The 16298-nt window shown below is 40.1% G+C and overlaps 1 protein-coding gene across 5 annotated transcripts in view; it reads left to right on the forward strand.

The window, feature by feature from the left end:
- Positions 1 to 3284: 3284 nt before the first annotated feature.
- Positions 3285 to 16298, forward strand: part of ARFGAP3 (ARF GTPase activating protein 3) — a 39134-nt gene continuing 26120 nt past the window's right edge. For 2 of the 5 annotated variants that reach the window (XM_089524999.1, XM_089524998.1), the window contains exons 1-4: positions 3286 to 3502; positions 11985 to 12103; positions 13746 to 13818; positions 14638 to 14769. In XM_089524999.1, the coding sequence (XP_089381125.1) occupies positions 3434 to 3502; positions 11985 to 12103; positions 13746 to 13818; positions 14638 to 14769 (393 nt within the window). In that variant the 5' untranslated portion in view covers positions 3286 to 3433. Of the gene's footprint in view, positions 3503 to 11984; positions 12104 to 13745; positions 13819 to 14637; positions 14770 to 16298 lie in introns of all 5 variants that reach the window. The other 3 variants (XM_089525001.1, XM_089524997.1, XM_089525002.1) reach the window with 3 other exon arrangements.

The raw sequence follows: 16298 nt of genomic DNA on the forward strand, positions 1-16298 counted from the left end.
CCATGGAGAATAAACTTTCCTCCCAAGTGCCACTTTAGTTTCTTGAAGTTAATGTCTAAACAAGCAATGAAGCTAATCCTAATGGAAGGCTCTATGTTGACACAGACTTTGCCTCAAAAGTGCCAGAAGGACTTTCAGGCAAGAAAGCACTGCTCTGAAAAACAACAGCAGCAAATATCAAAACACACAGGATCTAAACATGTATAGTATGTTATCTGTTTGTATGAACTGTTTCTCTACATATTTTCATGTCTTCAGTTCTGAGAACAAATCAAGTGGCTTATTAGAACTAGTAATTATTTTTCATAGAAATGCCATACTATTTAATGCAACCTTTATATATTTAGGGATGTAGTTGTCATTAGAAGGTGGGATCCCTTGCATTTATATCCAGTCTTCTCATTAGGATGTACAGTAGGTCCTCCACATTCACTGGAGTTAGGAGCACAAGACCACTGTAAAAGTGGGAAAATCGCTAATAAAAACAACAACTGAATGATTTTACCTGAGAGAACACCTCTCTAGGAACCCCTAGGTCTTCCAACACAGCTGTATGGTCAACATCTGCCAGACATTGACCATAGAAGCACACTGAATGACCTACAAATGCCCAGAAAAGTGTTTTCTCTAGTAACCTCTAAGTCCTTTAGTGCTATGTTATGGTCAACATCAGCAAGAAATTGATCATAGAGTCATGCTGGAGGACCTGCAAATACCTAGAGAAATGTTTTCTCTAGTAACTTCTAAGTCCTCCAGTGCAACTCTGTGGTCAACATCTGCAAGAAATTGATCACAGAATCAGCTGGAGGACCTAGAAATGCCTAGAGAAGTGTTTTCCCTAGGAACGTCTCGGTTCTTCAACATATCTCTATGGCCATTTTCCAGCTGATTTGCGCAGGAGGACCTATAGAGAACATAATTGATCAAATCCGCAAACAAATAATCAAATCCCCAAAGGTCAAAGCTGAAATCTGGAGGGTGGCCTGTACTCCATGTTCCCACAACTCTATTCATGGAGCTGAACCACATAAAGAGAGGCAGGTCATGCACACTGCCTGCAGAAGAGGACTGATCTGGTTATCCCTCCTCTCCATAAACTACTTTTAATATATTCATAAAATACAGCAAAGGTAGGTCATTAGTATTCACACATTTGACCTATACTCTTTTTACTGTTTTAAGGGGGGGATTGAAATCTGCAATTCAATTGTTTTTTGTGGGTTTTTCAGGCTATGAGGCCATGTTCTAAAGAGTTTATTCCTGACGTTTCACCAGCAGCTGGGGCTGGCATCTTCAGAGAAACATCAGGAATAAACTCTTCTAGAACATGGCCACATAGCCCGAAAAACTCACAAAAAACTTATGGATGCTGGCTGTGAAGGCCTTCGACTTCACATTGCAATTCAGTTCTTTTAAAAAAATAATCCTTAGGGAGCTCCTTTAATTTCTATTCCTGCACTGAGAATCCTACGCATCAGGTACTTCTGCCCCACCAAAACCTACATAAGCCTCCATTAAAATTGTCATTGCACTGCATTGCTTTACAACAGGAACTCTATTTCCTGACGGTTTTACAGCAAGTTATTGCTCCACCATAAGGCCCCAACTACAGCAAGTACAGTTTTACAACAAGTAGTTGAAACCCTAGCACACATTTTATAACCAGTGTCATAACCATCTGATTGTCTGCTTGTTGAGATGCAAGCCGGTCTGTTCTGAATTGTTTTGCATCAAAATGCTGTTGGCTGCAAAATGTTTGCCACTGGTAGTTAAAATTGGAGAGAGTGAGCTACTAAAAAGGGGCCCGAGTAATGGATCTATATCCAAATGCCATAATTTTATAATGGCGATAATCCCCAGTGCTGCAATCCAATCTGACAATTTAATTTTACTCTTTAACTTTGTGCATTTTAATGTAACCTTTCTAATTTTATATTGGTTTTATATTATATGTAATCTTTCCATTTACATATGTGTTTCAAGTTATTGTATGCTTTGATACAATCTTAAATAAAGATTGTCTTGCCTTATCTTGTTACATAAACATGGATGACAGCCTGATTAGTACTTAATGAATCCCCTAGCATGGCCATTGAAGTGGGGCCAAACTGGATTATTTCTGCCTTGTGGATGCCCCTTCAGGCAGGTTCAGTTCTGACTGAGGCTGGCACTTCTGAGGGTGGAGCAGTCCAGGCAAAGGCAGACGTGGCAGAGAGAAGGAAGGCCTCCCTCCTCCTCCTCAGTGCTGTGGAATTCTGGGAAGTGTAGTTTTTGGGAGACTTAGGTTTCCCTATCTGAGAGCACGGGTGCCAAAACAAACTCCAGTTACCAGAAGCCCACAACATTTGAGCAGTTGAAGGAGTGTCAACCTGGATTGTTCTTGCAACTCCAGGCTTGCTTCAGAGAGGCTTTTTTCCCCTTCTCACTCTGAGGCTGAGAGAGTGTGGCTTTCCAGAGTCCAACGCTTAGACCCCCCTAAAATGGAGTCCAAAGAGGGAGCTGTGTTAGCATGTAAAGAGGTCTTGAGATCCAAGACACACTGCAGGAAACAATCCAGTTTGAGACCTTGGTTCAGTGCTAGGGAATCCTGGGAATTGTAGTTCAGTGAGCTCTATCGCAGAGGAGGCTACATGTCTCACAAAACTACACTTCCCAGAATCCCAGGTGCAGTTAAAGCGGTCTCAAACTGGATTACTCAAAGTGTCTTGGACCTAACTGGATGAAAGAAGCTGGCAAGCATGAGCTTTCCTAGAGCCCAAAACACACTGCAGAAATAATCCCCTTTGAGGATGCTTTAACCTGCCCTGGAATTCTGGGAAGTGTAGTTTTTTGTGAGATATTTATCCACGTGTGTGTGTGTGTGAGCACAATAAACTACAACTCCCAGGATTCATTAGCACTGAACCAGTTAAAGCAACGTAAGCTTTCCTCTAGGCTGCATCCGCAGCGCAGAAATAACCCAGTTTCACTCCAATTTGGCTCAATGCTAGGGAATTCTGGGAAGTGTAGTTCTGGGTATACATTCAGCCTTCTCTGTCAGATAGAGCTCTGGAGCCATAATACAATAGTTTTGTCAGGCATTTAGCCTTCTCTTTTGGAGAGATTTGGTGCTACAATAGTTTTGTGAGACATTTATTTAGCCTTCTCTCTTGGAGAGCTCTGGAGCTACAATAAACTACAATTCCCAGGGTTCCCTAGCGCTCCTTCCCTGAGAGGGAAGTGCCTAACGGGGCCTCTGCGCATGCGCACCGTTACATTAGGCCTAGCCCTGAGGAAAGTACCTCTTAACGGGGCCTGTGCGCATGCGCGGCGTTACACTATGCTTCCCTGCCAACGACAGGAGGCCCCGCCCCCTCGCTGGCCTCCTTCTTGACTCTGCCTCGCCTGGCAGAGCCTCAGTCCCTGAGAAGAGCTTGAGTCGGGCGGAGGCGGGATGTGTGAGCCCAGCAAGCAGGACCTGGCCGCCGTCTTCAGGCGGCTCCGCACCGTCCCCACCAACAAGGTAAGGACTGAGGAGCAGGAAGAGCCTTCTCCCGTCGGGCTCCGCTAGTGACACGTCGCACGGCGGAGAAGGGGCGGAGTCCCCCTCCCTCGCCTTGTTGTTGTATGCTTCCAAGTGCTTTCCGACTCCTGGCCGCCCAAAGGGGCTTCTTGGCAAGCTTCCTCCAAGGGGGGCTTGTGTGCTTGGCTTTGGCTTCCCTGAGGCCGAGAGAGTGTGACTGGCCCGAGGCAGGACAACGGCTCTGAAGCCTGGCCTCCAGGGTCCAGCGCTCTCCAGCCGCCGCCACGCCACGTTGGCGCTCCTTGGGCTCAGAGGGAGGGAGATGGAGCAGGAGCAGGAGCAGGAGGAGGAAAACTAAGTGTGTGTGTGTGTGTACATACATCCACAAATATACATAGATCCCCACACACATATACAGTACGTATCTATATCTATACACACACACATACATCCACAAACACACACACACACATATATACACACACACATATGTGTACACGCACAGATATATACATCCACACAAACATATATACACACACACACATCCAGCCACAAACACACACACACATATGTACACACACATACATGTATACATATATACATCCACATGAACATATACCCACACACATTTGTACATCCACAAACACACACACACACATATACATATATCCACATGAACATATACCCACACACATTCGTACGTCAACAAACACACACACACATATATACACACACACATATGTACACACACATACATATATACATATATACATCCACACGAACATATACACACACTCATTCGTGCATCCACAAACACACACAAACATATATATACACACACACATACAGTACATATCTACACACACACACACAGATATATATACAAACACACACATGTACACACACATATATACATCCACACATACATATGTACACACACATACATATATACATATATACATCCACACGAACATATACACACACGCATTCGTACGTCAACAAACACACACAAACATATATATACACACACACATACAGTACATATCTACACACACACACACAGAGATATATATACAGACACACATATGTACACACACATATATACATCCACACACACATATATACACACATACATACATCCACACGTACATATATATATATATATACACACACACACACACACATACATCCAGTTTGAGTCCTTGCCTCAGTGCTAGAGAATATATATCTATATCTGTATATATGAATATATATATGTGTGTATATGTATATATGAATATATATACACACACACACACACACACATATATATATATATCCTTAGTTTTTAAGGTAGATTTTTATTTTGAGCCAAGTGTATCCTTCTGTGTGAACTGCAGCCCATTTGGTCCCCCGCTTGGTCCCACATAAATCTACCTAAGAAGAAATAGAGTGGGTTTTGTGTACCGAAATGACAGCAAAGACATTAAAAACTAAGAACGCACACACACATACGCACATATTGCCTTAGTTTTTAATGCACTTTTTTGGGGCACGTGGTAATTTCCATGCATTGCATCATATTTGATCACCTGCATTCTGCCAAATAAAACTGTTTACTTTTGAGGTGCCACAGCTAGACCCTCTTGGTTTTGATGCGACGGTCCTCTTGGCCAATACACAAATGAACGCTAAAGTTAGGGTCGCCCAAGCCATCATTTTCGCCATCGCCATCTACAGATGTGATGAAAGCAAGTGGATAAGAAGAAAACCAACTCATTTGAGATGTGGTGCACAGCCTGCCATCTGTTACAGCTCCTCATGTACCAGCCATTTCTGTGCCTGAACGCTTTCCCTTAACCTGCCTCTCTCTAGTTACTTTTTGCTGTATGCTGTGTGGCGCCTTCCTATCTCACCATAGCGTCTTATTTAATATTACATTAATATTACAATCTTATATTGAGATGAGAGTCCATGAGTGTGGACTATGCATGCTTGGATAAGTCTCTTATCCAAGCGTAGGTTGAGTCTCTCTTACCTGGAATTCCTTCATCTGAAATATTAAACAACCCAGTTTCTTTCCCATGGGTGGGTGGGTGAGATAGTGACACCTTTGCTTTCCGATGGGTCAGTGCAAACAAACTTTGTTTCATCCACAAAATTATTTACATTTATTGTATTAAATTAACTTCATCTATACGTATAAGGTGTATATGAAACATACCATGGGTCCTTGGTATCCGCTGGGGTTTGGTTTTAGGATCCCATGTGTATAACAAAATCTGTGAATGTCCAAGTCCCATTAAATACAGTGACATAGTAAAATGGTATCTCTCATAAAATAGCAAACTCAAGGTTGGCTTTTTGGGGTTAAAACATTTCCAAGTCATGGATGGTTGAATTAGTCGATGCAGAATTTGTGGATACAGAATTAGTATTAGCAAGTACATTTCTACACTGCTTATCGATGCGGTTTGTGTTTAGGCTTGGGTCACATCTCCAAGAGATCTCATTATGTACATATATGCAGATACAGATATTCCAAAATCAAATAAATGAATTGATAGATATTCAAAAGGCTTCTGGTCCCAAGCACTTTGGATAAGGGAGACTCAACCTGCATAAGCCTTAAGAGACATTGTTTTCTTCCTCCTCAGGCTTGTAGTCATAGGGCTGAACCTGGTTATTAATCCAAACTAGTGTAGACCAGTTGTATCATTGGGAACCTGGTGGATCATCATTCAAATCCTGCAGATTTTAGTGGGTCTACTGTAGTTGAGACTAAGATATAGATTTAGGCCATGATGAGCAGATGCTTGAAGAAGGGGCTAACATCTTAAGAACTTTAATGTGTGTGTTCACAGACAAAATGGGCTATTCTCTTGCTATAATTGCAGTTTAAAACCTCGGTGTGAGGAAGTCCAAAGAAAGGGATTTCTTATGCTTGAGATTTTTAGAAATGTTTTTGAGTTTCATGTGTGTGTAGACTTCCATGAGAGAGCCATTGTGGCATGAACATTGGACCAGGACCGTGGAGGCCAGGGTTCGAATCCCTGCTTGGCCATTGAAACTCACTGAGTGACTCTTGGCAAGTCACACTCTCTTAGCCTCAGAGGAAGTCAGTGACAAAACTCCTCAGAGCAACTTTTGCCAAGAAAGGTTTGGCTTAGGGTCACCATAAATCAGAAACAACTTGAAGGCACACAACAACGACAAGAAGACTTCCTTGTCTGCCTTCACCAACTGAAACACTCCTACCTTTCTTCATTGTTATGCGTGTAATGGTGTCCTTTATTTCTTTCTATGCAGGGACCACATAGTGGAAACATTGAACACAGTGGAAAACTTGGCCTAACTTGGCTGCCTGATCCTAACTTCTTCCTCTCAGACATAAGGAATATTAGAATTTCAAGAAGCTTGTTTTTAAGTGATGGGACTTTGAAGTAAATGTGTTAAGAACTGTGGGCTTGGAAAGCAGGCAGAAATCCATTATAAATTATGACATAGCTGGTTTGAATACACATTTGCTGGCTATTTGTTTTTAGGGCAGGAAATGTATACTCAGATCACTCCCACCACAGTTTAGGAGATGTGTCCGTCTTCTTAAGTTGGCAGTCCTGTGCACATTTACTTGTGTAAGTGTGAACCCCATTGATTTTTCTCAAGTCTCAGTTACATGCACATGTTGGGTCCAATACCTGATGCAACATTATGTCAATTAAGAGTGTATAGTAAGCCAAACAATCTGTATTCAGAGAAGATTATAGGCCAGCAGTCAGTTTGTTAGATAGCCTTAGACATGTCTCTTGGCATCACTTTCCCATGCGTTATGGGGTTAGTAGTGACCTGCTTTATCTTGGTCAACTTGCTAGCCGAAACTGATTTATGGGTTGATTTGTAAGGAGAGTTATAAATCAAATAAATAAAATGGGCTCATGAATGAAATTATTTGGCTTCACTGTTTCTATAGCTGAGAATTAATATGCTAAGAATAACTTACCAATGTACAACTAGGACCTACTATACTATTGACTTATTGCTTGTGATTTTTAAAACTCAGGTGAAAAAAAATGACTTCCCTCATTATGCAGTTAATGGTTGGAGTTCGCTTTAACAAGGATCGGTGGTTGTCTCCAGTCTCCACCTTACATGACTTTAAAAAGTAACCTACAGAGGATAGAACTGTGAAGCACTGTTATCCCCTATAGAAAAATAATGGCAAACTACCTCTAAACAAATCCTAGCAAGAAAACCTTGTGATAGGTTCACCTTAGGCTCAACACAGGTAGGAAATAACATGCGGGCACATAGCAACAGCAATTAGAATGCATAAGCATGAGAAGATACGTATTTCCATATGTTCCTTAAAATGCTTTCCCTCCAATGAGTCACAGTTGTTGATTTAGCATTTCTACCATAGTAAGGACATCAAAAAAGGAAAGGTGTGTGTGAGGGGGGGGGATATAATGCCAATGGATAAATCTTAGGCAGGGTTCTTTCTCTGGGATTCTGGCATTTCCTGCCATATGTTTAAATTCCTACAATCCTGTGACATGCTAGGGTTGTTGTTGTGTGCCTTCAAGTCATTTGTAAAGTGAACCTATTACAGGATTTTCTTGGCAAGATTTGTTCAGAGGGGTTTTTCCTTCCTCTGAGGCTATGATAGTGTGACTTGCACAGGGCCACGTATTAGGTTTCCATGGCTGAGTGGTGATTTGAATCCTGGTCTCCACGGTCCTAATCCAGTACCCAAACCACTACATTATGCTGGTTTTGACAGTAAATCTTTGTGTTGGCTTCAGTTTAAAATGCTGGGATATGACTGAGAGTTCCTGCATGGCAGGGGGTTGGACTGGGTGGCCCTTGTGGTCTCTTCCAACTCTATGATTCTGTCTTTGGGTCACTTAACTGCTTACAGTTGCAAATGTAATATCAAATAATTCTAAACTCAGTGGAAATGTTTGTGTTGGGGTAAGGGCAGTATAAAATAGCTCTCACATAAAAGTCAGTGACCATCCTAAGCATTGGTCAATGTTTGTAAACTAGATTGAATTGTAGGGAAGACAAAATAATAGTTTGCATGCCCCAAGATCCCAAGAAATGAGCTATATAACAACATCAGATGTGTAGAATGCTTTGTACTCTATTGTCCAACAAAGTGTATTGTATGTTGGGTAAAGAGTGGTGATCTAGTGAGTGCTTCAAGTTGTGAATTGAGTCATAAATGGTCTTTTGAAAATAAAAGTTGCTTAGCAGAAGTTTGGTTACTGCGGCAAAATGTACTTTATTTCATTTTCCCCTGCTTTGCTGGTATGTGTGGTCAAAGTTTCATTCCCTTTATCAGTGCTGGTAATGCACCTTTGAAGCATAACGTGGAATGTGAGCTTCGAGTTCAGCCTACAAACTGATGAGCTGGCTTTAGGAATTCAGATGCAGATGTTTTGATTTTGTTTTTCTTGATGGATTGTGACCTTTCAAAATGGGTGGAGCACTGTAATGTGCTTGTTTGAAAGAGACTGGCTGTTAGTTTTGCTGTGTATATTGCAGTGCCAGTGGTTGTTTTTTTTTTTACAGTTTTGTTTGCTTCTTCCCATTATGACATATAGTCCTATTTCTGTACTTTTCTGTTATAGTGCTAAACAGCCAATTATATCCTCCACTATTTAAAATGGCATGATGATTTTAGGCATGAATTTGAGCAGTGTCAGTTGATCAAATGACAAATTGGTGCGGTCGTGATAAATAAGGTTCTTGAGTTGATAAAGTTATCTCCAGGATGATGAAATTAAAAATAATGGAAGGAAGTGGCTAATTGAGGATAATTACTTAATGGCATGTAATGCTTGTGGGGGTTTGGTTTATAAGGTTCAGATGTTAGCCTAAATACCTGAAAGGCACCAGATCCTGTCCAATCTTGGAAGCTAAACAGGGTCACCCCTAGTTACTACTTGGATAGGAGACCACCAATGAATACAGTATTAGGTACTGTAGATTATATGTTACGGAGAAACGGAGATGAGCACCACCCCCTAGAGTCAGTTATGACTAGACATTCATGTCAAGGAACTACCTTTACCTTTAGGTTATATGTTAGAGGAAGGAACTGGCAAAACCACTTCTGAATATTCCTCACCTAAGAAAATCCTATGAAATTCATGGGGTTGCCATACACTGCTAGGCAATTTGAAGACACATATACACACACAGAAGGTCTAGGCTGTGAGTAGGCTGGGTTTGTTCATATAGAAAGAAAGAGATGAGTATATTTGATATTCAGATGACCTGTATAGTTGTAAAATGTATGAAAACAATTTCTGTTAAAGGCAGTTTACTCTGTGTTCAATAACTGGATAAATTTATGTAGAATGGCAGCTTCAGCAATTTTAGCCTTGTTTGCACAGTTTTCTAGTGTACAGCCTAATGAAATAGGAAGCATGTAAGGGCTGAAAGAGGCAAACGAAAGCCTTCTGTCTGTAGCAAAAATAAAAATTGCAGCATGGTGTTTAACTTTCTGCTTTCTATCTAAAACTAGCTTACTTATTTGAGTAATTTAGAGCCACTTACTCTTTGGGCACTAACTACACTGGATAGGATGCTGTGGTCAGGAATGTAAGGACTATCAGTTTATTAACAGTGTGTGTGTGTGTGTGTGTGTGTGTGTGATAGGGAGAGTTTAGACTCGGTTGTTTCTTGGCAAACTTCAGCCCTATGATTATTGTGGATTACTGTGTTATTTCTCTTGAGCTTTGTTAAATGCACAGTCATCCAAATTTAGTCTAGTGGTGTGAATTTGCTGAGGTTTCAAAACATCTACATTTCAAATAGTGTTAGGATTGAGTTTGATAGTGTTCCTTAATTTTTACTCCACTTTTACAAACAGTAGTCTTGCCTGATCATTAGGACTGTGTAGGGTATTGTATTTCCCATGCTAATGGTCGATTCCAACATTTCATCTGCTGCTCTTTACGTTGGTAGTAGATAGCTTGTTTATTGGTATGGGAGTTCATGCACAGAAGGAAGCCATAGAAGCTAAGATCTTGTGTGCTCTATCAGTCTAGTTACATCAGTGATGAAGGCAGCGTTGGCAACAAAAAGGAAGTGCCAAGAAGACAACGCCGGGAAATATCTGCAATGTTGGCAGAAGAGAGAGGCAGTCAGGAGAAGCAGGCTTCTAGCTCTTTGCAGCCTGTTTTGCAAATCCCTGGTTTCCTGACTTCATGGAATTGAAAGGCTGGCTTGAACAATCACCTATACCTTGGCTGAGGTGCTTGCCCAAGCCACCTGCTCTCATGATGTCTCAGCTGTATGTTTTCCTCTTGAAGCCAGAAATCTGAGAAATGGGGTGCATGGAGTGAGCAGGTCCTTTCACTACTTCATCTGTTCTCCCTACTCCACCCTGTGCAAGCTTGAAGAAAATGCCATTGCTCATATAATAGGCAATTAAGTCAGCAGACTCCTGACCAGAGTTGTGGAGGGAATAGTACTGGGTTTATATGTAATAGAATAAATCCAGTTGCTAGTCCTGGGGCATAAACAGATGGGCAGGATAGCACCAGCCAAGCCCATGCTATCCTGCCCCGGGATCTGCTCCGGGTCATCCCCCACCGGCATGGTAGTGGACTGGTGTTCATACATCTTCCCACTGCCATACTGTGGATCCACTGCCACCATGTGCCCCTTACTTGTCACCACCGCCACAGTCTCTGCCACTGCCCATAAGGGTGGAAACAGGGGCCCTTGCTACTCCTGTATTTTATGACATTACACCCCGAGGCAGAGGCTGTTAGAGAGGATGTGACATTAGCAACAAGTAAGGGGCATGTTGGTCCACCCATTCTACTGGCGTTTGTGGCAGAGCTTCAACTCCTTTGACCAGGGTAAGGGTGTTTTGGGCTGGGATTGGATCAGATCCATTGGATCTCTGTCCAGTCTATGTGATCCTGGCCCGGGGTTTATTTTCCAGATAGGATGATGCCAGGCTGGGAGGAACACGGGCCCTTTCAACTGTCTGGATGGGACCCTGACTAGAGTAGCCACCTTGAGTCTGCAAGATTTGTAAGTGATTTGCCATTTAAAAATGGATTCAGTAGACTTACTCTAACTGGTTCTAGCAATGGGATTAGACCATGAATTTGAATATTTAATAAAAGTGAACAAAACAAATATTCAATTTATTAATGTAAATATGTCGAATTTTAAACTTCATGATTTGTGTCCAGACTTAGCTCAACTAGCAGTCTCTTTGAAATAAATGGAGCACATTAATAAATTAATGGAACTCCCATTTATTTTAGAAGAACTCACAGGTAACTTAATCTGCACACAGCCCCATAAGAACGAAGTCACAGTGTTGTTAAACCTTTTCTTGTTTCCTCCATTGCACCAAAATAGCTCTGACGTTAAGTAGCAGTTTGTGTCGTAAGAGCAATTTCCTGGTTATGATTTTAATCAGTTGAGAACTTGCATGCTGCATAAGTGCTTAACTGTTGTGGTTGTTTTCTAGACATGTTTCGACTGTGGAGCAAAAAATCCAAGCTGGGCAAGCATAACATATGGTGTTTTTCTGTGTATTGACTGCTCAGGGACTCATCGGTCACTTGGAGTTCATTTGACTTTTGTTCGGTAAGTAGCTTTGAATGTTTTTCTTTGTAGATGCTTCTTTGTGCTAATGTATTTGTTTTGAGTTTTCTCCCATGTTTAGATAAAGGCCGTTGTTTATAAATAACTTGTATCTGTCTTTTTTGCCTGTTAACTTTAAGAGTATTACTATGTTCTCATAGTAAAAAAATGAGAATTGCTTTATAACACTGGTGTCGTGTTTTAGAATGGAAAGGAGAGTGTTGGTTCAGAACCTCTGGATTCAAACTGGGAAGTTTAGATTCCATTTAAACCTATTTTTAGTGGTTCTGACCTTTATGCTTTACCTGTTCCAGTTTTTAAAAAATCACTTCTTTGGTCATTGGCTTCTGTGGAAGCAGCATTCTGAACGATTGGACCTATTTTTGGTAGCCATTGAATTTCTCTAAGCTAGCTACAGAGATGGAGGATTTAAATTAGTGTTCAAATCAACTTTGGATGTAAATAAAGGTGAGGTTCATTCCCATAACATATGTTGTCTTATTTTTGATTTCTTTGAAAATTAATAATGAGCGAGCATATATATATTCAATATTATGGTAGCTTTCCCCATGTGGTTCTTGTTGACATTCCAGTACTATTCACAGTTACAAGCAGATCGTTTTGCTTGGTAAATGAATGTTCCATATCATCTGTAATGTTCTGTTTTGACTTTGATTTTAAAGATTAGAAATATCTCCGATAATTTATTTTATTCTTGCCATACATGTGATACAAGATGGCATCATTTATTACACCAGAAGTAGATTGCCTTGTCCACCTATGCCTCATGGAAAAGATCACTTTCACTAGAACATTATCACAAATGAATTACTGTATATACTCTTGTATAAGTCTAGAAATTTAGGTCAAAAAATTGATGGAAAAAAACCCTGAGACAACTTATCCATGGGTCAACGTAGGTTCTGTATCCTAACTCTTATTTAAAAGAAGGAGCTACCCCCTGGTAAAAAGCAAGAGTATAATCTGTCCTGGAAGCACTACTCTCTCATCATCCAGACTTAGGAGTAAGTACAAAGAGCTATGTCTCATGGAATTTTGTAAGTTCATTGACATAGTTGCTTTGTTTCATCCTTTAGGTCCTTTGCTATATGCCCCTAAGTTTCACCCTCGACTTATCCATGGGTCATAGCAAAATCCATAATTTTAGCCCCAAAACGTGCCTTTGATTTATACATGAGGTTGACTTATAGTTGAGTATATATGGTAATATCTTGGCCACTTTCTCTAGGGCAGAGTTCGAAAGATAAAAAGAAATAAAATAAAATAAAATCTTTCTGATTATAATACTAGCGAAGCAGTTGTGTAGCCATTTATGTATGTTTTCTTTTGAGCACAGCAACTGGGATGTCAGAAAAGGGTTGCTGGATTAGCATTCAACTTCACGTGCCAAATTATTTGTATATTTGGTCATCTTTTCTATAAATTTATGCATGCTAGAAATTTGATAATGTTGTATTTTCAGATGTTAACCAGTTTAATGTCTTTTAACTATGTTTTCACTTTTTATCTCTTTTTCTCTTCATTGTGATTTTTGCACAATTGCAATAGGTAATAAATGATTTACTGTGTTTAAAATTGTTCTGGAAACCATGGTTAGAAAATGTTTTGGGTTTTGTTTTTGTAGGTCTACAGAATTAGATTCTAACTGGTCATGGTATCAACTGAGGTGTATGCAAGTTGGAGGAAATGCTAATGCTGTAAGTTTATTATTAAAACTTCATTTCCCCCCTGTAGTTTCAAGAAATCTGTTTTATGTTTAACTCATTCATTATCTAGTAACAGGCCTGTGTATACAGTATGCTGTGAATATTAAGTGAGTGCAAAGGAAAGAGCAAAGAGGAAACCAATTTTTAGGGGTACATCTTCAGTGTGATACCTATCTGCTTTTTACCTGTGGCTGCTCACAGGGCAACAAACACTCTTCTTACAGAACTAGGCTCTTGACTCAGAAGTTCCTCCAAGGGACCTTTTGCCCTCTTGTTCTGCCTTGCATCAGCTCTTGGTATTATAGCCCAAAGTGAAAGTGCCTTGGCAGTGAGCCTTCAGCCTTAAGGGGTTCCCACCAGATGTGTGACTCCACAGTGAGATTCAAAACAATTATCTTTGATGTAAGCAACAATGTCATGTAATCTGATATCTGAAATAATTTCTTATAGTTTGTTCATATAGGGTGCATCTGTATTGCAAAAATAACCCAGTTTGACACCACTTTAACTGCCATGACTCAATTCTGTGGAATTCTGGGAATTGTAATTTTGTGATACATTCTCTGTCAGAGAGCTCTGGTGCCACAACGAACTGCAGTTCCCCGGATTCTATAGCATTGAGCCTTGGCAGTTAAAATATTTCCACACTGGATTATTTCTGCAGTGCGGATACAGTCTGATCCTTTCTTGGTAGAGAATATGGTACACATATATAATTTAGTTGACTATGCATTTATTTTCATATTAGAACAAGTTCATCCCCAAATGTATTTTTTCATACACTCATACTGTCTGTTATTCTTTTCACAGTCTGCATTTTTCCATCAGTATGGTTGCACAACAAATGATGCCAATGCCAAGTATAGCAGTCGTGCTGCTCAACTTTACAGGGAAAAGATTAAATCTCTTGCAACTCATGCAACTCGGAAATATGGTACTGATGTATGTAATCAAGATTTTTGTTTTGTTTTGTTCCTGTTGTGCATTTGGTCAATTTGAAGTTTATAAACTTGACATGGTTTTTGCATAGTACATATACCTATGTATTACACACAACGTTAAATGTATGAAATAATACTAAAATTTTGTAAATAATCTGGAAAAGCAAAAATTGCAACTCATATGTTGTACCTTGTTAAATACTCTGCAGATAGTCAGTTTGTAAAAATATTACTGTGTTTGACTGAAGCCAATTACTTTTGGCTCTAGTTGTCAACATGAGATATTGGGTTTGCTATATCAGGTGTAATTTTGATCAGTGTGGTGTAGTAGGCTGTGAGTGTAGAGCATTGGACTGTGACATGGGTTTGAATCCCCACTTGGCCATGGAACAAAGAAGTGTCCTTGGGCAAGTCACACTCTCTCAGCCTCAAAAGGCAAAGGAACAAATTCTACCAAGAAAATCCCATGATAGGTTCTCCTTAAGATTACCTTAAACCAGAAATGACTTGAAGACATACAGCAGAAACAAAAATTGTCAGAGGTTTCTTTTGGCTACAGTGAGTTGCGGTACTTTGTACAGTGCTGCTGATGGTGGTTGAATATAAGTAAAAATCACACAGAGTCAGAGGAGATTTAATAAGTATACTTTATACATTCAGGGACCAGGTACTGAAGAGCTGATTTCTCTGAAATGGATAGATGAACACTAATGCCAGAATTAACTCCAATATGATAAATTGATAGATTTTTTAACAAGTATATTTATATTGGAAATCTGATACAGTCAAGACATTCTGGAAGTAGGTGGTTTATACTGAACTACTGGGTAAACTTGGACAAGTGACATGCTCTCAGCCTCAGAGGAAGGAAATGACAAACCTCCCCTGAACAAATCTTGCCTAGAAAAACCCATGATAGGTTTGTCATGAGTTGGAAATGATTTGAAGGCACACATCAACAACATTCAGATGTTACAAACTTTGTCTTAAATGCTTTTTACTATCACTATGAACAAGTAGAGATGATGATGATGATGATGATGATGATGATGATGATGATTTATCACCTACCCCTCCCCATGGATGCCTTGATTGAATGTTTGAGCGGAGTATTTGTCAGTTTCCTCCTTCCCAGTATGACTTATTTTATATAAACTGAGGAGGATATATTCAAGGAAATCCATTAGTTTAGAAGTGATTCACAGTTGACATGTTTTAGATTGAGGATGAAGATGGGGTGAACATATCCTTCTTTGTGAAGTTTATTCTTGTATGCTGTGTTTTATATGGATGAGATTATCTACCTATTTACAGATTAAGAAAAAGGTGTGGTTGTTTTTTTGATGCTGGCATTCCTAGTGAGTTGGATCCAGACTTGCTCTTCTTCAAACAGAAAGACCCCTTAAAGTCTATCAGAGGGTGCTACTAGAGGAAGAGATGGTATCAGTTTCAGTTGCTTGCCATTGCAGTCCTTTGGGCATTCGACCATCTTCCCTTTTCTGTAACTCTCTAGAATGTAATGTCATGACA

This window comes from Sceloporus occidentalis, unplaced genomic scaffold (genome assembly GCF_023333645.1).
Source record: "Sceloporus occidentalis isolate IW3139 unplaced genomic scaffold, rSceOcc1.0.p SCAF_5, whole genome shotgun sequence".
Lineage (NCBI taxonomy): Eukaryota > Metazoa > Chordata > Lepidosauria > Squamata > Phrynosomatidae > Sceloporus > Sceloporus occidentalis.